General features: G+C 41.2%; 1 protein-coding gene across 1 annotated transcript; it reads right to left on the bottom strand.

Moving 5' to 3' along the window:
* Positions 1 to 26: 26 nt before the first annotated feature.
* On the bottom strand, positions 27 to 16490 carry LOC148653329 (transmembrane protein 151B). Its single transcript, XM_088648214.1, has 2 exons — positions 15577 to 16490; positions 27 to 7682 (listed from the first exon to the last, which is right to left on the bottom strand). Exons 1-2 carry the CDS (start codon positions 15679 to 15681, stop codon positions 6114 to 6116), a joined length of 1674 nt encoding a protein of 557 aa, XP_088504340.1. The 5' UTR covers positions 15682 to 16490; the 3' UTR covers positions 27 to 6113.

Below are 16490 nucleotides of genomic sequence, written 5' to 3'. Positions count from 1 at the left end.
TGAAGAACAAGACAAAATAAAGACGCTTTTTATAAACCAGTGACATGGATGAATCTTTTGTTCTGGTTTATTATATTAACACCAAGAGCATTTCCCCCCACTTTTAAAAAATATTTTCTTACATTTTTGCTGAAAATTAAGAAAAATATAAAAAAAGTCAATAAATGCATAAACACATAGACAACATGTGTTCTCAGAAAGACTCTGATGCAGACTGAGAGTCACTTTTACAGGCTATTCCCTCTTGTATAATAAAATCCAATAGTAACTAGCACAAGCTAATAATATATGTAAGGGGGTTACTTTAAAAGTGTGTTTTTGGAATAAGAATAATGATTTAGGCCAATACTGGTGATTGTGGGAAACATTAGAGCTGTTATTAAGGTTGTTTTCTTATATTTTAATACTATACTGGTATACAAGGGTAAAATGCAGGAATAGCCTCTAAAATGATAACAATTTTACAGAATTGTGTTGGTAAAAACAAAAGCTTACGAACACAAAGGAAACAGAACTGTGTTTACCAGCTATGTCCCAGAAAACAGAAGTTTGTTGGAACACATATACTAACAGTCACTGCCATTTGTTGAACAACACTGTTACAGACAGCCTGGGGGGCTTCAGGCCTTTCACAACAGTTAAAAGTCCGTACAACAGGCTGATCTTCTTTAGCAGGAAGCTCACCACAGTAACACCCAGCCCCAAACACCATGGTTGAGCAGTTCCGTTAATTCTATTGGTGTACGTGTGAGTTCAGTCTGCAGGCACACTTGTTAAAATGCAAAGGAACAAGTAATAGGTTTATTCCATGCTGAAAAAAAGAAGAAAGAGAACACAATGTTTCGGCCGTGGAGCCTTCTTCAGGTGTGAGGGGGAGGTGAGGTGTGAGGCTTCTTCACTTGTTAAAATGCCTCACTGTCTGCACAGTGACTAATTATTTTATGTCAAAAAAGAATAATGGGCACCTCATACAAAACAAAAGTTGGGAAAACACCTGCATTATTAATGGGTGCATGGTCTTACACTTGTACATAGGCTAGGGTTCCATTTGTCTTTGTAGAGACATGTGATTTGGGGTATACTTTTACTTGTGGGTAAAAGTATTAACATGTATTAGCAGTTTTTTAAGATAAAAAAATAAAATTAAACATTCTTATTCCCCTTTGTGGTTCGTTAGCCTATCTACCAACAATGCAAGAACATATGAAAAGCTACATTTCCTTTTCGACATATTTTAAGAACAGATATCAGTCATCGAATATCCTTCTATTGGCCGCATCTACTGAGCATTTGTGCTAGTGTGATGTTTGCTGGGAACAAAACATGGCACTGCTATGACTAATTTCTGCCTTCTCATTAAAAGCCTGTAGATCTATTTCAGAGTGAATCTTCCTGCATTCCTCTAGAGGCTGTGAAGATGAGACAGATATTTTCTCAATATTACTCTGAGTCTGCTGCCAGTTCATGTCTTTCTGACTAAACGCTGGTGTGATATCCATGTGGACATTTCTTGAGAGCAACATCAGCATAAACCTGTGTCTATATGAACAAAATTAAATACACAATCCAGGGCTTTGGCATCAGCAAAGGTACTTTAGACCAACATATAAACTTGGACCAGAGTGAAAATTCTCCTCTGGGTTCTAGTGTAGCTCATGCTCTCTGAATGTTAATTGAAAATGCAGGAGTCCGAAATATCACTAAAATATCCTTTTAAAAATACTGTGATATTTCTGTCTTCATTGTGGTTGAAAAATTAAATGAAAATAGCTGGAATGGTCTGAACACCCTCCTGTGCATCTCAGAGGCTGCATTAAATGAAATCCAGTGAAAGACGATGAAGGTTAACAGCATTGCGCTGCAAGTCAAGCTGGCTCCACTGTTTGAATGCATGTGTGCACGCTGAGATACTGAATCATGACATCAGTCAACTCGAGGCTCAATTAAAGCTGCTGCACCACAAAAATGCCAAATAAGCAGCTCAAGGCTGTTTTACTGCTTGCAGTGTTGGGTGCCACCCAGTCAGTGAGGACTCATTGACTGATCCTCTGTGGAACGCAAAGAAATGTCTTAAGGTGTTATGTCTTAAGGTGGGGAATCTTTTCCAGCTGTGTAGTCCACACACAAAATGGAACTCCTAGTTATTTACACAAGTGCCATATTCAAGTCACCATAAGATACACAGAGATTATAAGTCACCATAAAACTCATGTCTACAGAGATATTTGTACATTGGACTGTAAACAATACTCATTGCTATCCTGTGTAATCAAGACTATTCACTTTTAAATAATCAAGAAGTCCTCATATAGTCAATGCACTGTTAAGGTTAAGTAAGAATCACTTCACAGAGTACATAGGTAAAAATGAGCAAGAACGATGTCTGACTTACAATTTTCTGCATATTTTGGCATATATCTCTTAAGATCATTGTGCCTTGTTGTCAATTAATTTTAATGTGCTGCTGCAACTTTGTGCTGGCTTCTTGTCAGTGCTGTCATTTATCAGTGTTTCAGAACGCCAAGGTGATGAGTCAGCACATAGCACTAACTGACATTTAGGAGCAGTCACTTGGATTTCAGTGCTGAGTTTTGGAAAACAGCCACACTGCAGAGATCAGATGAGTGCAACAAAAGCAAGCTCTGGGACATTTCTTTGTCTGAATTAGACATCAAACGCTGCAGGAAAATGTCCAGGCTCTTCCCAGAGCACAATAAGAGCCCCAGAAACTGGTTGTACCCTGACTTTGCCCCTTGCTGACCATGATCAAGAGACCCTAGTGAATAAGCACAATGGGTGAAGCATCAGCACACATATCTAGAAGAAACCATCCAGCCTTATAATTGGGGCTAACTTATGGATGTTTCTAAAAATACAAGTGCAAATGAAAAAGTACATTCAACTTTAATTAGGGAAGGTAGCTTGGATTGCAAGTTAAAAAAAACTTGATTAGCATCATAATTCACTAAGGCATTGTCTTGTACTTCATGTCCCTCCATACATAAGGGATAGAACAACAGATGGGTTACTACAAATGTAGATTAATGGGGGTTATATTTGGAGCACAAAATATAATAGAATTTGTCTATCTCATTCTCTCTACACTTCAGATCTCCTTTCTTTTTTCTGAACCATGTAGTTTAAGATTTGATTCATAGAAAGCAATGACAAATTAACAGGCCAAAAACAGAAAGAAATGAAATGTTGAAAGACATTATTCTGATAAAAATAAAATTACAGATACATAGTATTTACCACATTTTAAAGTTACAGCAAATAACCTTTCTAATGTATTATATTTGAGCAATTTCCTAGATCTTTGAGCGATTTCAGATTCTCAAGAACGTAGGAAAATGTATCTAAGCTAAGAATGGATCAAAACTAGAGTGCTACTGTCTTGCAGTGGACAGTCAGCACTGATGCAGACAAGAAAGCAGTAGACCGAAGAAAAGAGAGAAGCAGTACTTCAGGAAAGCCAAGGTAGAAGGAGAAGGCTTTGTGATGGTAACAACTTCTATCTGTAGCACTGCTTTAAATTCTTCAGTTTCTTTCAAAGAGGAAAGGCCTTTTAATGTTGTAGCCTTTTAATCCAAAACCTAACCAGGACCATCAAAATAATCTACATTTACTTGTTCTGTCCCTGTATTCTCTGCAATTATAACATAAAGGTAAGTGATCAGTAGATTGTTATAATTCCTGTACTTATAAAATAAGTGGGGAGTTTGTTAGGAGTCTCAGTGGAAACACACATTTAGTGAGGATCATTAAGCCTTACAAACCCACAAGGAGTCCTTCTGGATCTTCATGTTTTGGGATAACTATACAGGATGTTTATTATCAGATTGTTTTTTGTGTCACTTCACCTCAAACATTACGATACCGCAAATGTTAAGAGCAGATGTGACCAGTTCTCCCTGGTCCAAACCTGATATTCCAGAACACAAATTAAACTCTTGAGGACAAGTCCATCTATGCAGTGCCGAGAAAATATTTTGAACCCATTAGTTTAGTCTGCATTGTCATGGATGTTTGACAGCTCACAAAAAATTTAGATTCTCATAACATATAATAAGATCTTCTGTGAGTCTTAATAAAAGATCAAGATAACCGTATTAACTATCTAACACAAAGACTTAAGATATGTTTGGATTATTTACTCAACTATTAAATTTAATTAACGATCCAACCATTAATATTCTAATGTGAATAAGTATGTGAACCCTTAGATTCAGTAGTTGGTGGCACCTCCCTGAACAGCAGTGACATCAGCTAGAGGTTTCCTGTAATGTATTATCAGTCTCACATGAATATCTAGATTTTCTCACTGTGGCCAAAAAACTCTTGACTTAACTGACCAGAGTACATACTTCCAGAAATCTTGTGGATCATCCAGGAGCTCTTGTCCTGAAGGAGAAGGGATGACCACTCAGTGTGGTCTTCTGTTAATAGACTATCTATCTGACAGGGGATGGAGGGAGCTTGTTCAGACATCTGATTAGACTCATTTTATTTCTGAACTCTTCTGAAATTTCTTTTAATGACATAACATACTTCCACTAACTTGTATGGTGAAGATAAAACTCACAAAGATTCTAATCATTATATAGGGCTGCTCAAATGCAGTCCTTTCTTACTTGTTATTCAATTATTTAACCACCTTATTCTAATTACCACCTTAATTGAACTAAATAAGGGTTCACTTATTATTTCACATACACTGATTCTTAACTACTCATTCTTTCAACTTTATACCATTGCATGTAAAAAAACACTGAATTGGTCAATATAAACCATTTGTTTACTTCAGAAAAAACAGGTTTTGATTAAACTTTTTCAACTTTTTCTCGACACTGTACTTTCTATAGACCGCAAATGCAAGATGATGTCTAAAAGATAAAACTCTCCTGCACCTGATTTTCCACACTTGGCAAGTGAATAAAAAGTATTTGAACAATGCTGGACAACTTGAAAGATTAGAAACATCTGATTAGGGATTATTATGAAGCATAAGATACTAAAAAAGTTGACTTGATCTTTGCCATCTTTTTTTTGTCTACATTCCAGGATATAGGAACAACATTAATTTGCACTGATGAAAATGGGAAACATGAGAAAAACAAGAGCAGAATTTCCATGCCTGGCTTCAGGAACAGCACGCCTGTGTCTCCAGAGGGAGACAGGGAGATGTACCATGGGTAATGACTCATTCAGAATGTCAGAGAGCTCTGAATAAGAGAAAACAGTTCAGAAACCTACAGATGAGGCAAACAAATTAAAGTGTATCTCAGGATGAAGTTCACAGATGAAAGATCTTTATCTGTGTACTCTCACTAGGCAGAGTCAGTTCAGGGGACAGATGTCTTTCACACTTGGGTGGCAGATCACTGGAGCATCTTATTAATATGTATTGTCTATAGGATTCTTCTCTAATATTAGTGCCAAGAGAGGAGACAGGGGAACAGTTCTACTGGAAAACGAATGTGTAAACATTTGGCAGCAGAGTAAATTTTTAGTTATTGTTCTGGTCAAGAGGCACCAGTAAGGAATTTCCAGGCGGGATCTGGCAATGAAATGTCCCTGGTTGTCTTTGTTAAGCGGTAATCAGGGTGAGGTCAAGTCCAATAGTTGGAGGGAGGGATATCACAGTAGGTATTCTGAACAACTGTTCTTCTCTGGCAGCTATGAGAAGAGATCATTCTTGATGAGGTGTGCCATGTGAAAGCTCAATCAGAGATCGGGACCTTAGGGTGGAACTCTTTTGTTGCTGCATCCTGCTTTTAAGCATCATATAGAGCACCTTGTGAGATCCTTGGCAATGATAGAAGGTGCTCCAGAATCTGGGCGGTTTTGTTGGGGTTCTTGTTTTGAATCTGCCCATGAGTCCTCATCAAAAAAGGCCCACCCCAAGAAGCCAGCAGGATTCCGAGTGAAGCAGGAGAACCTGGGTTCACACAGTGAGGCCCCAGTATGTTAGGATGGTCTCTAGATGTTCAGTTAGTAGACCTACCCAGAGTTTCCCATTGGTTTCTGGATAGGATATACTATGAAATGTGCCTTACAGATGAATGTCCTTCCGAGGGTGAGCAGCAAGAAGCAGCAGCTCACCGGGGGTCTTAAAGTGAAGTCTCCAGGCAGCAGGATCCTCTGCGGACATAGTACCGGCGCACCTCCCCAGAGTCCCCACAGCCCTCTGGACGGTGTACAATGAGGACAGGGAAAAACCTGGCGTCGCGGTAAGTCGGGGGGCTGTCATTTACCGCCAGCTGGCTGGAATAGGAGCGGCAGCACTGCTCATCCAAGCAGCATCGCTCGGTCAGCGTGCTGCTCCGGCTCCTCCAAAGCCCCATGGTGCGCCGAGAGCCATACATGCGGCACAGCGAGAACCGGGAGGTGTCCAGAGAGAGGCGAGAGTGGAAGGCGTGCCGCGAGAAGATGGAGGAGCAGCTGGAGCTGGTAGCTGCTTGTCTCTGCCCGTCCTGGAGCTGGCAGCACTGCTCACAGTCTTGGACCAACGCCCCATAACTCCTAGCAGGGTAACTGTCACGCAGGAAGCACGTGGATGATCCAGTTTCTCCAGAACCAGAACCAGAGCCTCCCAGATCCATCAACATGGCCTCAGAGTAGCTGGGGATAAGCTGACGGTTGGATCGGATATGCCACTCGAGCTCGGTGCTGTCCACGGTTTCTGCTCTGGGAAGACCATAGTTACCATTCCGCAGGGGTATGTCGTCCCCTGAAGGAGAGGCAGCGCTGTTGTTGAACTCCAGTCCAAAGAGTTTCTCCACGTGGTAGTGCACATAAGCCGTGCGATATTCAATCAAGACCCGAAGCGGCCAGGACAGCATGAGCAAAGCAGCCAGCCAGAATGCCACGTGAGAGGCATACCAAGGAGGCCGGTCAGGGTCCACATAAGCTATCAGGTGTTCTTTGAAATCTACGTTTTTTAGCTGCATTCCTTCCCGGGCTTCCATGTAGTCATCCAGCCCTTCAATTTCGGAGAAGAATCTGGCACGCTGGTTGAGATAGGCATTCTCGGGCCCTGCACCGGCAAAACTGAAGCACTTGGTGAATCTCAGCCTGGTAGCGGGGTGCCCCTCGAGCCCTCTGAGGTCCCTTGACACATCTCTTACCCCACAGCGGCTGTAGTCAAACTCGCCTTCGGCCACGTGGGTGTTGACCCGCTCATGGTAGACCTGCGTAGTGGTGTAGGCATCTCCATTGCGGTAGCGGGTAACCTGGCGCGTCCTCCTGACGAAGTGATAGCTGATGGCCTTCCACCAGACGCAGGGGCGCGCCTGCCGCATGCGCAGGACCCTCTCGTACACGCTGTCCACATCTGCTTTGCACTGGAGCTCGCTTCGAGCGCGGCAGTGCCAGCATTCCACCAGGTACACCGCGTACAACATGAGCAGGAAGGCCAGGGGGATGTAGACGTAGCCGTCTGAGCACGGGCTGTCATGGTAGATCATGGAGCGGCCCCCCATGTTACCCCCCCGCAGCGAAGAGATGGACGCCGTCAAAGAGGAGGTGGCCGAGGAGTCGAAGCTCAGCTTGGTGACTCGCGTCAGCTGGCACCATGCGACTGCGCCTAGACAGCCGTACATCAGCAGCGAGAGCAGTAGACAGCGCCAGTGTGACTCGCGGCACATTGAGGCACTCAGAGACTGCTTCACTGGCCGCTGCTGTGAAGAGACAAACAGAGAGAGAGGGCTTTCAGGACATGAGCCCTAAATTACTGATTGTAAATGATAATGGGATTTGCTGAATCCCCCTTTCAAGTCTGGAGGAGTCATTTAATGAACAGATAAAACACGGAGCACTGCGGCGCTTAAAAAAGTCTGCAGAGTATCTGTAATGTACTTAATTATATTTTCCTATAATCTGCTATTCACAGTTTACTGATATTTCAACATTGCCGAGTGACTTGATAAAATTCAGTGGGCAAAATTCTGTCATTCTTTTTGAATATTCATCTTTTTATAGTGTGATTTATGCCCACGTTCAAAGAGCAAGAGCCTGTGGAGAGTGTCTGAAAAATAATAAAATTAAAGGTAAATGCTAATTTTAGTATTCAATATAATAAAGAAAGAACTGTGGCACTCTAGAGCAGAGAAGATAGAGGATGTAGTCTTCATCTCAAGTTTAATTAGTTAAATAGAAGTCTGAAGGTTACAGATTCTATGTAATTAATCCCCTATGTGACTAATGAAAGTCAAAGAACAACCTAAAATTAGAGGAATTACTCTTGTTTGCTAACCACACAATAAGGGAAAACAAGAGTTTAAGTTGAAATTTTTATTTAGGGATTATAACTGCATTCTTGTGTGTAATAATGTCAGTACTACAGGTTAAAAATGTGAAGAAGAACCTGTACATAATCTTTCAACACTCATTGGGGTTCAGTTTTACAATTTTAAATAACTTGAAGAATAAAAACAACAACTGTGTTTTTACACTTCTTCAATATTTAATTTGTACCAAATCATTGCAGTGCGTGTCCTGATGTCTTTGAGATCTACTATATATTGTCTGCACTTTATTCATAGACCTTTTTACAGATCCTTTTATACCCTCTGTCCGTTTCTAGGTGTCTTGCTATGTTAACATAGAATTCAGAATTTGATTACTATATAGCCTATGATTACTGAGGGCTCATTGTCATTTCATCTTCTAATTGAAAACCAGATCTCAAATGGACGTCTACCATCGAGTCTAACTGAATCCGCTCAAACTAATAGAATAGCTGCCAACAGTGTGATGTACAAATGGTTAATTGCCATAATTGCATAGCTTCCTATTCACTAATTACTCTAAATTGACTTTCTTTAAATAAGAAAGCCACATGTAGTTCATCTTCCCTAACAAGACTTTCCACAAGTCATCACTATTAATGCACTGTGATTTTTAAAATGTTCCACAGATTCCCAAATGATTTTTTTATGAGCCTGGCAGTGGTACTGTGACTGCGCAGGGAGAAATGCGAGTTAATAACGTGTCTGATATTTAAAATAAAAGGTTGAAAGGCTTTTTAAGAGAGAGAGGGGGAAAGTGTCATGTAAATAATTGAGCAGCCTCTTGAAAGAGAATAGTAAAAAATGTCTACGAGTGAGCAAGGCTGAGAAGCTGTGCAGTATGGTTGATTGCAAAGGGAGGGCTTGTTAAACTGCCCACTTAACCCAGGACCATTCAATATCCCCTTTACACTGAAGAGAAATACAAAAAAACACTCCATGACTGAGGGAAGTCTTTTGGCAGCTTTAAAAATGAACTAATCGGCTGCATAAATGAGCAAACGTAGTCCAATTAGATTAAGCACACATACACAAAGGGAACACAACCTGCTGTATTCCTTTTTGAACTCATTCATTTGGTCTAGGCCCCTTATTGCATGCTGTCAGCTCCTGCCCCTGCTTCATGGCCCCCACCTCTGTCACCAACACTGGGACACGACCTTCAAAGGCACATCATGGTTATGGTTCGAAAACAACTTTTGCTCTCTGCCGCTCATCCATCCATTGCCATAAAAATGCTTTCTCCCAGTAAGGACTGCAGCCTCCTGGGAAACAGGGAGGGGGTGATGGGGCTGCTCTCTACACAGGGCGCCAGTCTTTCACAGGGTGCCATTAGTCAGGTCTGTCCAATCCTGGTCCTGGAATCCCACACCCGGTTAACATTCCAGCCGAACGTAATCGCCTAACCGAAGCTTTAATTGGGCCAGCAAAGTTGTTGGAATGGAAGTTGACGTTCTGCCGGGCTTTTGTTTTCCTCGTGAAACGCGATAGTGAAAATGTGACCTCCACCATGTCGAAGGGCTGAGAACAGGCCGACAGGTCAAAGGCAAGTCAATTACAGGGTCAGCGGTGTAACCGAGAGCAGGGCTGGAACAAAAACCAGCAGGCGTGTGGGCCTGCAGTATTTGGATTGGGAACCCCTGCTGGAACTAATCATTCGACAAAATGGTTCCAGCTATTCCCACAAACACAAAGCATTTATATATGAATCCTAACCCCCCTGTCCCACCTCTCCATCTTCAACTCCAGCTCCATTGACTCGGCTAATAAAAAAGTAATGTGAGGAGCTTACAGCAGCAATCTCTACAAGACGAAGCACCTAGGCAAATGACCACTGCTGCAGTTCTGACCTCCAATGAATTGCTGCTCCTTTTCAGCAAATGCATTTTCTTTGAGCTGTTCTATGTTGTACCTTTCTAATTACTTTACTGTCCAGGATCAATAATATCCAGCCAAGGCACTGAACTGGAACAGAGCAGCAAACCAGCAGCAGGTGGCTATCCAAGTGTAGCTTAATTCATCTTTCCTTGCTATTGTTTCTGAAAGAAGAGGAATTCTAATTTACAACTCACTTCCGAGACATAATTTGTACACCTTGGGTAAAGGGATTCTGTCTGCCTGCTTTGTTCCTTTTACACAGAAAACTGGAAAACCGATGCTTCCTGGATTAAGAAAGCCATAATAAGGCCTGTTTATGAAGAAAAGACTGAAAGAAAACAAATAACAGCTTTTAATTGCTCAATATTTTGTCTAAAGTTTTTGCTCGAGACTAAACATTTTCAAAGGCCCCTCCTACATCTCAGGGAGTTCCTAAATTTGCGCCAATTTATTCTTTCCGTTAACAAGAAAGGCAATAATTCTTATCTGATTCCTCTCTGTTTGCCTCCTGCAGCCATGCATGTGAAAGAGACAAGCTCCCTCAGGAGACGGTCCTGGGGAGATTGTATGCCAGATTGTGGTAATTGGTTTTCCCATCTCTCCTGCCAGCTGGAAAGGGGTCTCAGGCCCTTTTAAGCAAACACAAACACCCCTCCCAACCCACTTCCCACCCCCCGCCCACCCCCCAATCTGCTGACCCATGCTTCAGAACCATTTCATTGTAGCGAGGTGGCAGGGAGCCTGGAGACAGCGCGATAGTGAGGGGACGTGCTGGGAATGAAATCCAGCAGCCGTGATGGCAGACGTCAGGCACCTCGAACGCAGACAGGAACAGAGAAAACACACTGCGTGCTTTTATTTACCGCAATGCAAACTGCACAGGATAGGACAGGGACTTACTGTGCATGCAAAACAGCACGTCACACAGCAACAACCCTATACTACGTCTACCATTATGAATCGTTCACACTTTCTTTTGTAAACCCCTTCACTAGCGCTCATATCTGCATTCTCTGCTTCTTTAAAATGCTGTCACAGATACAAGCTTGCGACCGGTATTCTGACTTCTGTCATCTTGAGCGCCGTGACTGATTAATGAAAGACTCAGTCACATCATGTTTCTAGCACCTGTTCTTTACATTTGGCTGGCTGCAACATTTGTAGGTCCACCAATCCTCTCTTGCTTCTTCTGGTAATAATAATTCCCATGTGCTGTGAGCTCCCACAGTGCCGTGCTGAAGGTTTTTTTTTTAAAACTGTGATACTGCATCACATCTCGTTACCTGAGGATCTCAAAGCCTTTCACATTGCCATTATTTTTATTGAAGGTCTGGGGGAAAGAGGTTGACGGGGCCTAACAAAGCAAGTGATCTCTTCATATAAAGAACCTCGAGCTGTACAGTATTATGGAAATTAGAGTACATCCTTTAGTCCATCCACAGAACATGGTTACCCCTGTATCTGATTTTTGAAAGGAACTTGTACAAAAAAGGAGGTCCTCTGTCACGAGAATAAGTACACCTCCTCTCCTGGCTTCTAAATTCAGAGGTCATTATCACAGCCGCAGATCCTGACCCACGACAGACTGGAAGAGACGATCATCCAATCAATGCTCTTAACTCAGTTATCAGTTTTGCCTTTTTGTCTAACACTTTTTTCCCCAAGGATCTACCTTAATTATAATGTGAATACAGTATTGTATTATAAGAATTTAACATCAATTTGCTTGAACGTGTGTTTAAATGAGTAGCTTTAAAAGAGATCCTGCGCATGAAAAACTTGTGAACAGATGGATTACAGGGTGAATCTGAAACCACTTTCTGCTCTCTGTCTAGACTCCAGAGAATAAACCCACAAGGGGTTTAATTGGAGTAATTACTCTCTGTATAGCCTCAAAATAATACATGATCAAGTCTGTTAATCAGGGTTGTTTCTAAATTTCCACATTAGAAAACTAGAATTGCAAGAATTTGTCTTCTCACTGGTCTCTCTAAAAATAGGTGTTATTAGTATTAGGCCTTACTCCTATGCCTCAGTTCGACTCAGCACCCCACATGTACATGTATTCTCCAATAACTGAGAATTAAGCTGACTGATCCCCAGGCAGAGAAATGCTTGGAAAGAACATCAAGGTTAGTCCAGCAATCTTGCAACTGACTACAAAAAGAAACATCGGAGGACTAACACTTCAAGGATCCGATAAGGCTGATCATGATGATAGCACTAAAAAAAGAGGCAGTGAAAACTGGGGGGAGAAAATCAGGTTTACCACTCCCAAACTGTTTGTGAAAATGACTATTTTCTGCTTCTCTGTGTTAAAAAAATCCCATCACTTTTTTGGCACTTCTGGCTTAATTACAGAGACTTTATTATTCCTTCACTTTGCTGTTTCTGACAGGGGATATAAAAAAGAGTGCTGTGATAGAGGTAGCCTGATGTGTTTCCCTCACAGGATGTTGCAGTAATCTGCACATGATCCTTGATGAAAGCATTGCAATTCACCTGAAGGATAAAGTGGAAGTGTGATGGATTACACATAGCAAGCATCACGATTATGTGTACAAAAACAGGTAAACGGTGTTTTTGTGCAAATCTACCATAGTTGATTGCTTATAAGGTAAAACTGCATGAATCTCCACACAGCAGAATAGCAATGAGCATTCAAGCATACAGCTCGTCCATTTCATGTTCATATAAAAAAGAAAATAGGATAGTTACATGGGCATGTTTCAATTCTCTCTATTACTAATATGGTTAATTAAGATACAACAGATCATACAAAATAGAGAAGAACATAATTTTCATAGTACAAAATATCACACCTTCTCCTATGTTTTCCCTCTATAATTGAGAGGGGCTCAGTCCACATCTTTCGTGTTGTGGGATGCATTTTTGGTATGGTGTGGGGTTGAAATAAGATGTTTCAAATCCTTAGCTGAAACACAAACACACATACACCCTTTAACACCTTTAATATGTTTAATTAAAATCCTCCTGCAGCTCAGAGATGGTATTTATAGATGGAAAAATGTATTTATATTTCACAACATTAAAAACTGATACTTTTCATAACCTAGCTAGGACTGAGAAATGAATGTAATGTGTTGGCACAAGATATGAGGTCACATTTACAGAGATCTGTACAGCAGTATCTTGTGTATAGCAATTGCTATAATGTGTTAGAAGCTGTTAAAGACAAGAATTCCTAGGCAACTAAAAAAGAAATCTAACATCTATAGCATATACAGGACTTCTCAATTTCAGCAGATAACTGCTGGCCATGTAGGTGATTAAGTTTAGATTTGCTCTAGTCATTTATTAAATGCTGCATTAACTCAACTTGTTTTGAGTTAAGGGGGCTTGAGCTTGGAGAAAATAAAGGTTTTATGTTTCTGATCTTGGCAAAGGTAATAAAAAACAACAGATATACAAAACCACAAAAGGTAGTGGCAACCAATTTCTTTGTTTGCCTTTGTACACAGTTTTAAAATAATGGTTTAATATTCAAATTTAAAGATATTTATACTTCACACCCACTTTAAAAGTTGACCTTGTTTTTTTTTTTTACAAATCACCTTTCTTTTTTTTACAATTATATCCCTACCCAATTAAACATCTCCTGTTTAAAACTGTGTTCTCTTGCAACATTTTCTGGAAAATTGATTTTTTTTAGTAACCCTATAAATTGATAGTTTTTCCAGTACTGCCTTTTTTTTAGGCTATCCTCATGCCTGGCTGTCTTCAAATAATGAAGTCTGACTGAATTTCAGATTCAGCACAAATCATAAAGCTTGAATAACATTTTTATATGTTCAGCATCAGAGTGGTACTTTCAGACATCTCAGCTGATGTGTTGCTTAATTTACCATCAGCATCACACTGGATTTATCAAGGACAAATCAAACTAAACCCAAGAACTCAAGCACTACATTCGTGAGCTACACTGTATCAGTAGATGCAGGTGGCTTAGCTTCTACTAAGGTTGGAATAACAGATGGATGGAATGTCATCTCTGAATTTAAAAATTCTGGAAAAAACAATATGCAAAAATGCTGGGTTTGTATTGGACTTTTTACAGATCAAAAGCCATTGAACGTATTCATAGGCTATCGTGAAAGCAAACTAGCATACAACACCACTTCGCAAAGTCTGAATGTACTGTAGGTAACATTTAAAAGAGAGGAATCTGTTAGCACATTGTACTGTGGATGTTCTATTTTGACAAGGATATTTCAGTATGAGGCTCTTAGATCAGTACAAACCAGGAGGATGAGAGTGGTGAGCTTAATTGTCTCTTGTGCTTAACTTTATGTCACACTCAAGTAGGAAACATAAGAACATGAGAAAGGTTACAAATAACAGTAGGCCATTTGGTCAGTAGTTTAGTAGTTAATTGATCTAAGGATCTCATCCAGTTGCTTCTTAAAAGAAACCAGGGTCTCAGCTTCAACAGCATGGCTCTGAGTAACTTGTCCACAATTATAAATTGTTTTAAATCTCATGGGTTTTTGGACCTTTGACTCATGTCAGTTGGAAAGGAGAGAACAAAAAATAAGAGGTTGCTAGTTTGAGTCTCAGCTGTCAAGAATTCCCCTTCTTGGCCTTGACTGTGGGGTCTGAGTGACCCAGGTGATATAGACTCTTTCAGAAGTCTAAACTGTTCAATCTGAGATCACAATGTTACTTTCATTAGATCTGTGTAAAATGGAGACTGCAGTTGCTGTATCTTAAACTGGATTGAAATTTACTCTTATGCCTACCTCAAATTAAGGACAGAATGATGCCACAGAAAAAAATGCTCTAAAATGATCATCTTTTCACAAGAGCATGTCTGTTGTGAGTCTCAGAGTTCACTCAATATGAGGCCAGTTGCTGCCAGATTTGTTTTCCTGCTTCTGCCTATCAATTACACTGTGCCCTACAGCATCAGTGTTAGACGATGGTACTCTGCAAATGACTTAGAATGTTTTTTGTTTGTAGATAATAACAATATTTAAGATTCTGAAATGACTTAAAGGAAAGGTGCTAATTTTCCAGTCAAAACAAGGAGCTCCACAAACACATCTAAGACTAAATGGTACTAGCAGTAGACTGCTTTTACAGTATAACGGTTGTAATTCCACCCCTTGATATATTTTTACTTTGTATAATAGGTGGGAACAGATGCTGAAAGATAACTTTTTACGACATGTTATTATTTTTTATCTCATTCAATTTTCATAAACGAAAATTAAGGCACTCTTCAACTGAAAAATGTCAAGATCATGAGGGGGGAAATATTCTTGTACTGAGACGGCAGTGGGATAGTTAGGGATCTTTCTACTGAATGATCGTCTCAGACAAATAATGAGGTATGGTAGTCACAAAGAAATTTCGAGTCATGCAATGCGTTTGTCCTGCATCTCACCTCTTCCAAGACGTCGATGCTCGCGGGGGTATCCTCGCCTTCATTTGGGGTGCTCGGCGCTGTGTCTTCCGCAGCGGTGTCAGTTTCGACCTCAGGAGAGAACATCCTGCTTTCTTGACATCGCAGACCCGCAGTATCAAAACCAGTCCCCCGATCCCGGCTCCCTCGGTCCCAGCTCCTTTCCCCTCCCGAGCCGCCGCTGGTCCGGAGCCAAGGAGGACGGGGATCCCGCTTAAGGTGCTCCCATCGCGGCGAGGGGGGCGGGGACGGAGGGACTGCAGAGGCTATCCGACGCGTTCAAGGACTGTGGAGAAGGAAACCCCCCAAATAGCGCGGGTTGCTTATGGTATTTTAGCCACTCCGACCCAAATGCACAAGCCATTCCCCGCAGCACCATAAATAAATAAATGCACCAAAACTTAGATGGAGACTAGTAAAAAAGTCCTTCTTAATTGCTGAATGAACGATTCTTTTGCACACAGAAAAATTAGGTGACGCCTTGAGCATATTTCGTAATGCATTAAATAGCGAGAGTAGTACAGCACACCAACAATTCAGCATCCGCTGTCCTTGAGCACAATTACTGAATCCGTCCCCTCCGTCCTCCTTGCCAAGCGTTTTTTTTGTGTTCTTTATAGCATCAGGGGTTGGTGATCAACAGTACGGCAAATTAGCCTGTTAGGTCGTTTTCCAAGAAAATGCTGCCGCAAACAAATAGAAGCTCTTTTAAACCGGACTCCACCAAGCGAGGTAATGTTACAACCCCAGCAATCTCCGCAGCGGTGCAGTGTACTTTGAGCTCGGGTAATAGGAACATGTGAGCATCTTTTTTCATTGAGAAATTCAGAACCGCCGGCTCTCAGCTGCAGCCTGGCTGCCTGGTGCTCAACACGGCCATCCCGCGTGGAGTAGGA

The sequence above is a fragment of the Lepisosteus platostomus genome, chromosome 10 (assembly GCF_059453375.1).
Source record: "Lepisosteus platostomus isolate fLepPlt1 chromosome 10, fLepPlt1.hap1, whole genome shotgun sequence".
Taxonomy (NCBI): domain Eukaryota; kingdom Metazoa; phylum Chordata; class Actinopteri; order Semionotiformes; family Lepisosteidae; genus Lepisosteus; species Lepisosteus platostomus.
Note: the sequence above shows the minus strand (reverse complement) of the source record. Positions and strands in the feature narration are given on the sequence as shown.

Excerpts from the sequence above, each read along its gene's own strand:
- LOC148653329 (XM_088648214.1), bottom strand. The coding sequence starts at position 15,681 with ATGTTCTCTCCTGAGGTCGAAACTGACACCGCTGCGGAAGACACAGCG. Across the intron at positions 7,683-15,576 it reads GCATCGACGTCTTGGAAGAG|CAGCGGCCAGTGAAGCAGTC; the intron begins GTGAGATGCAGG and ends GTCTCTTCACAG.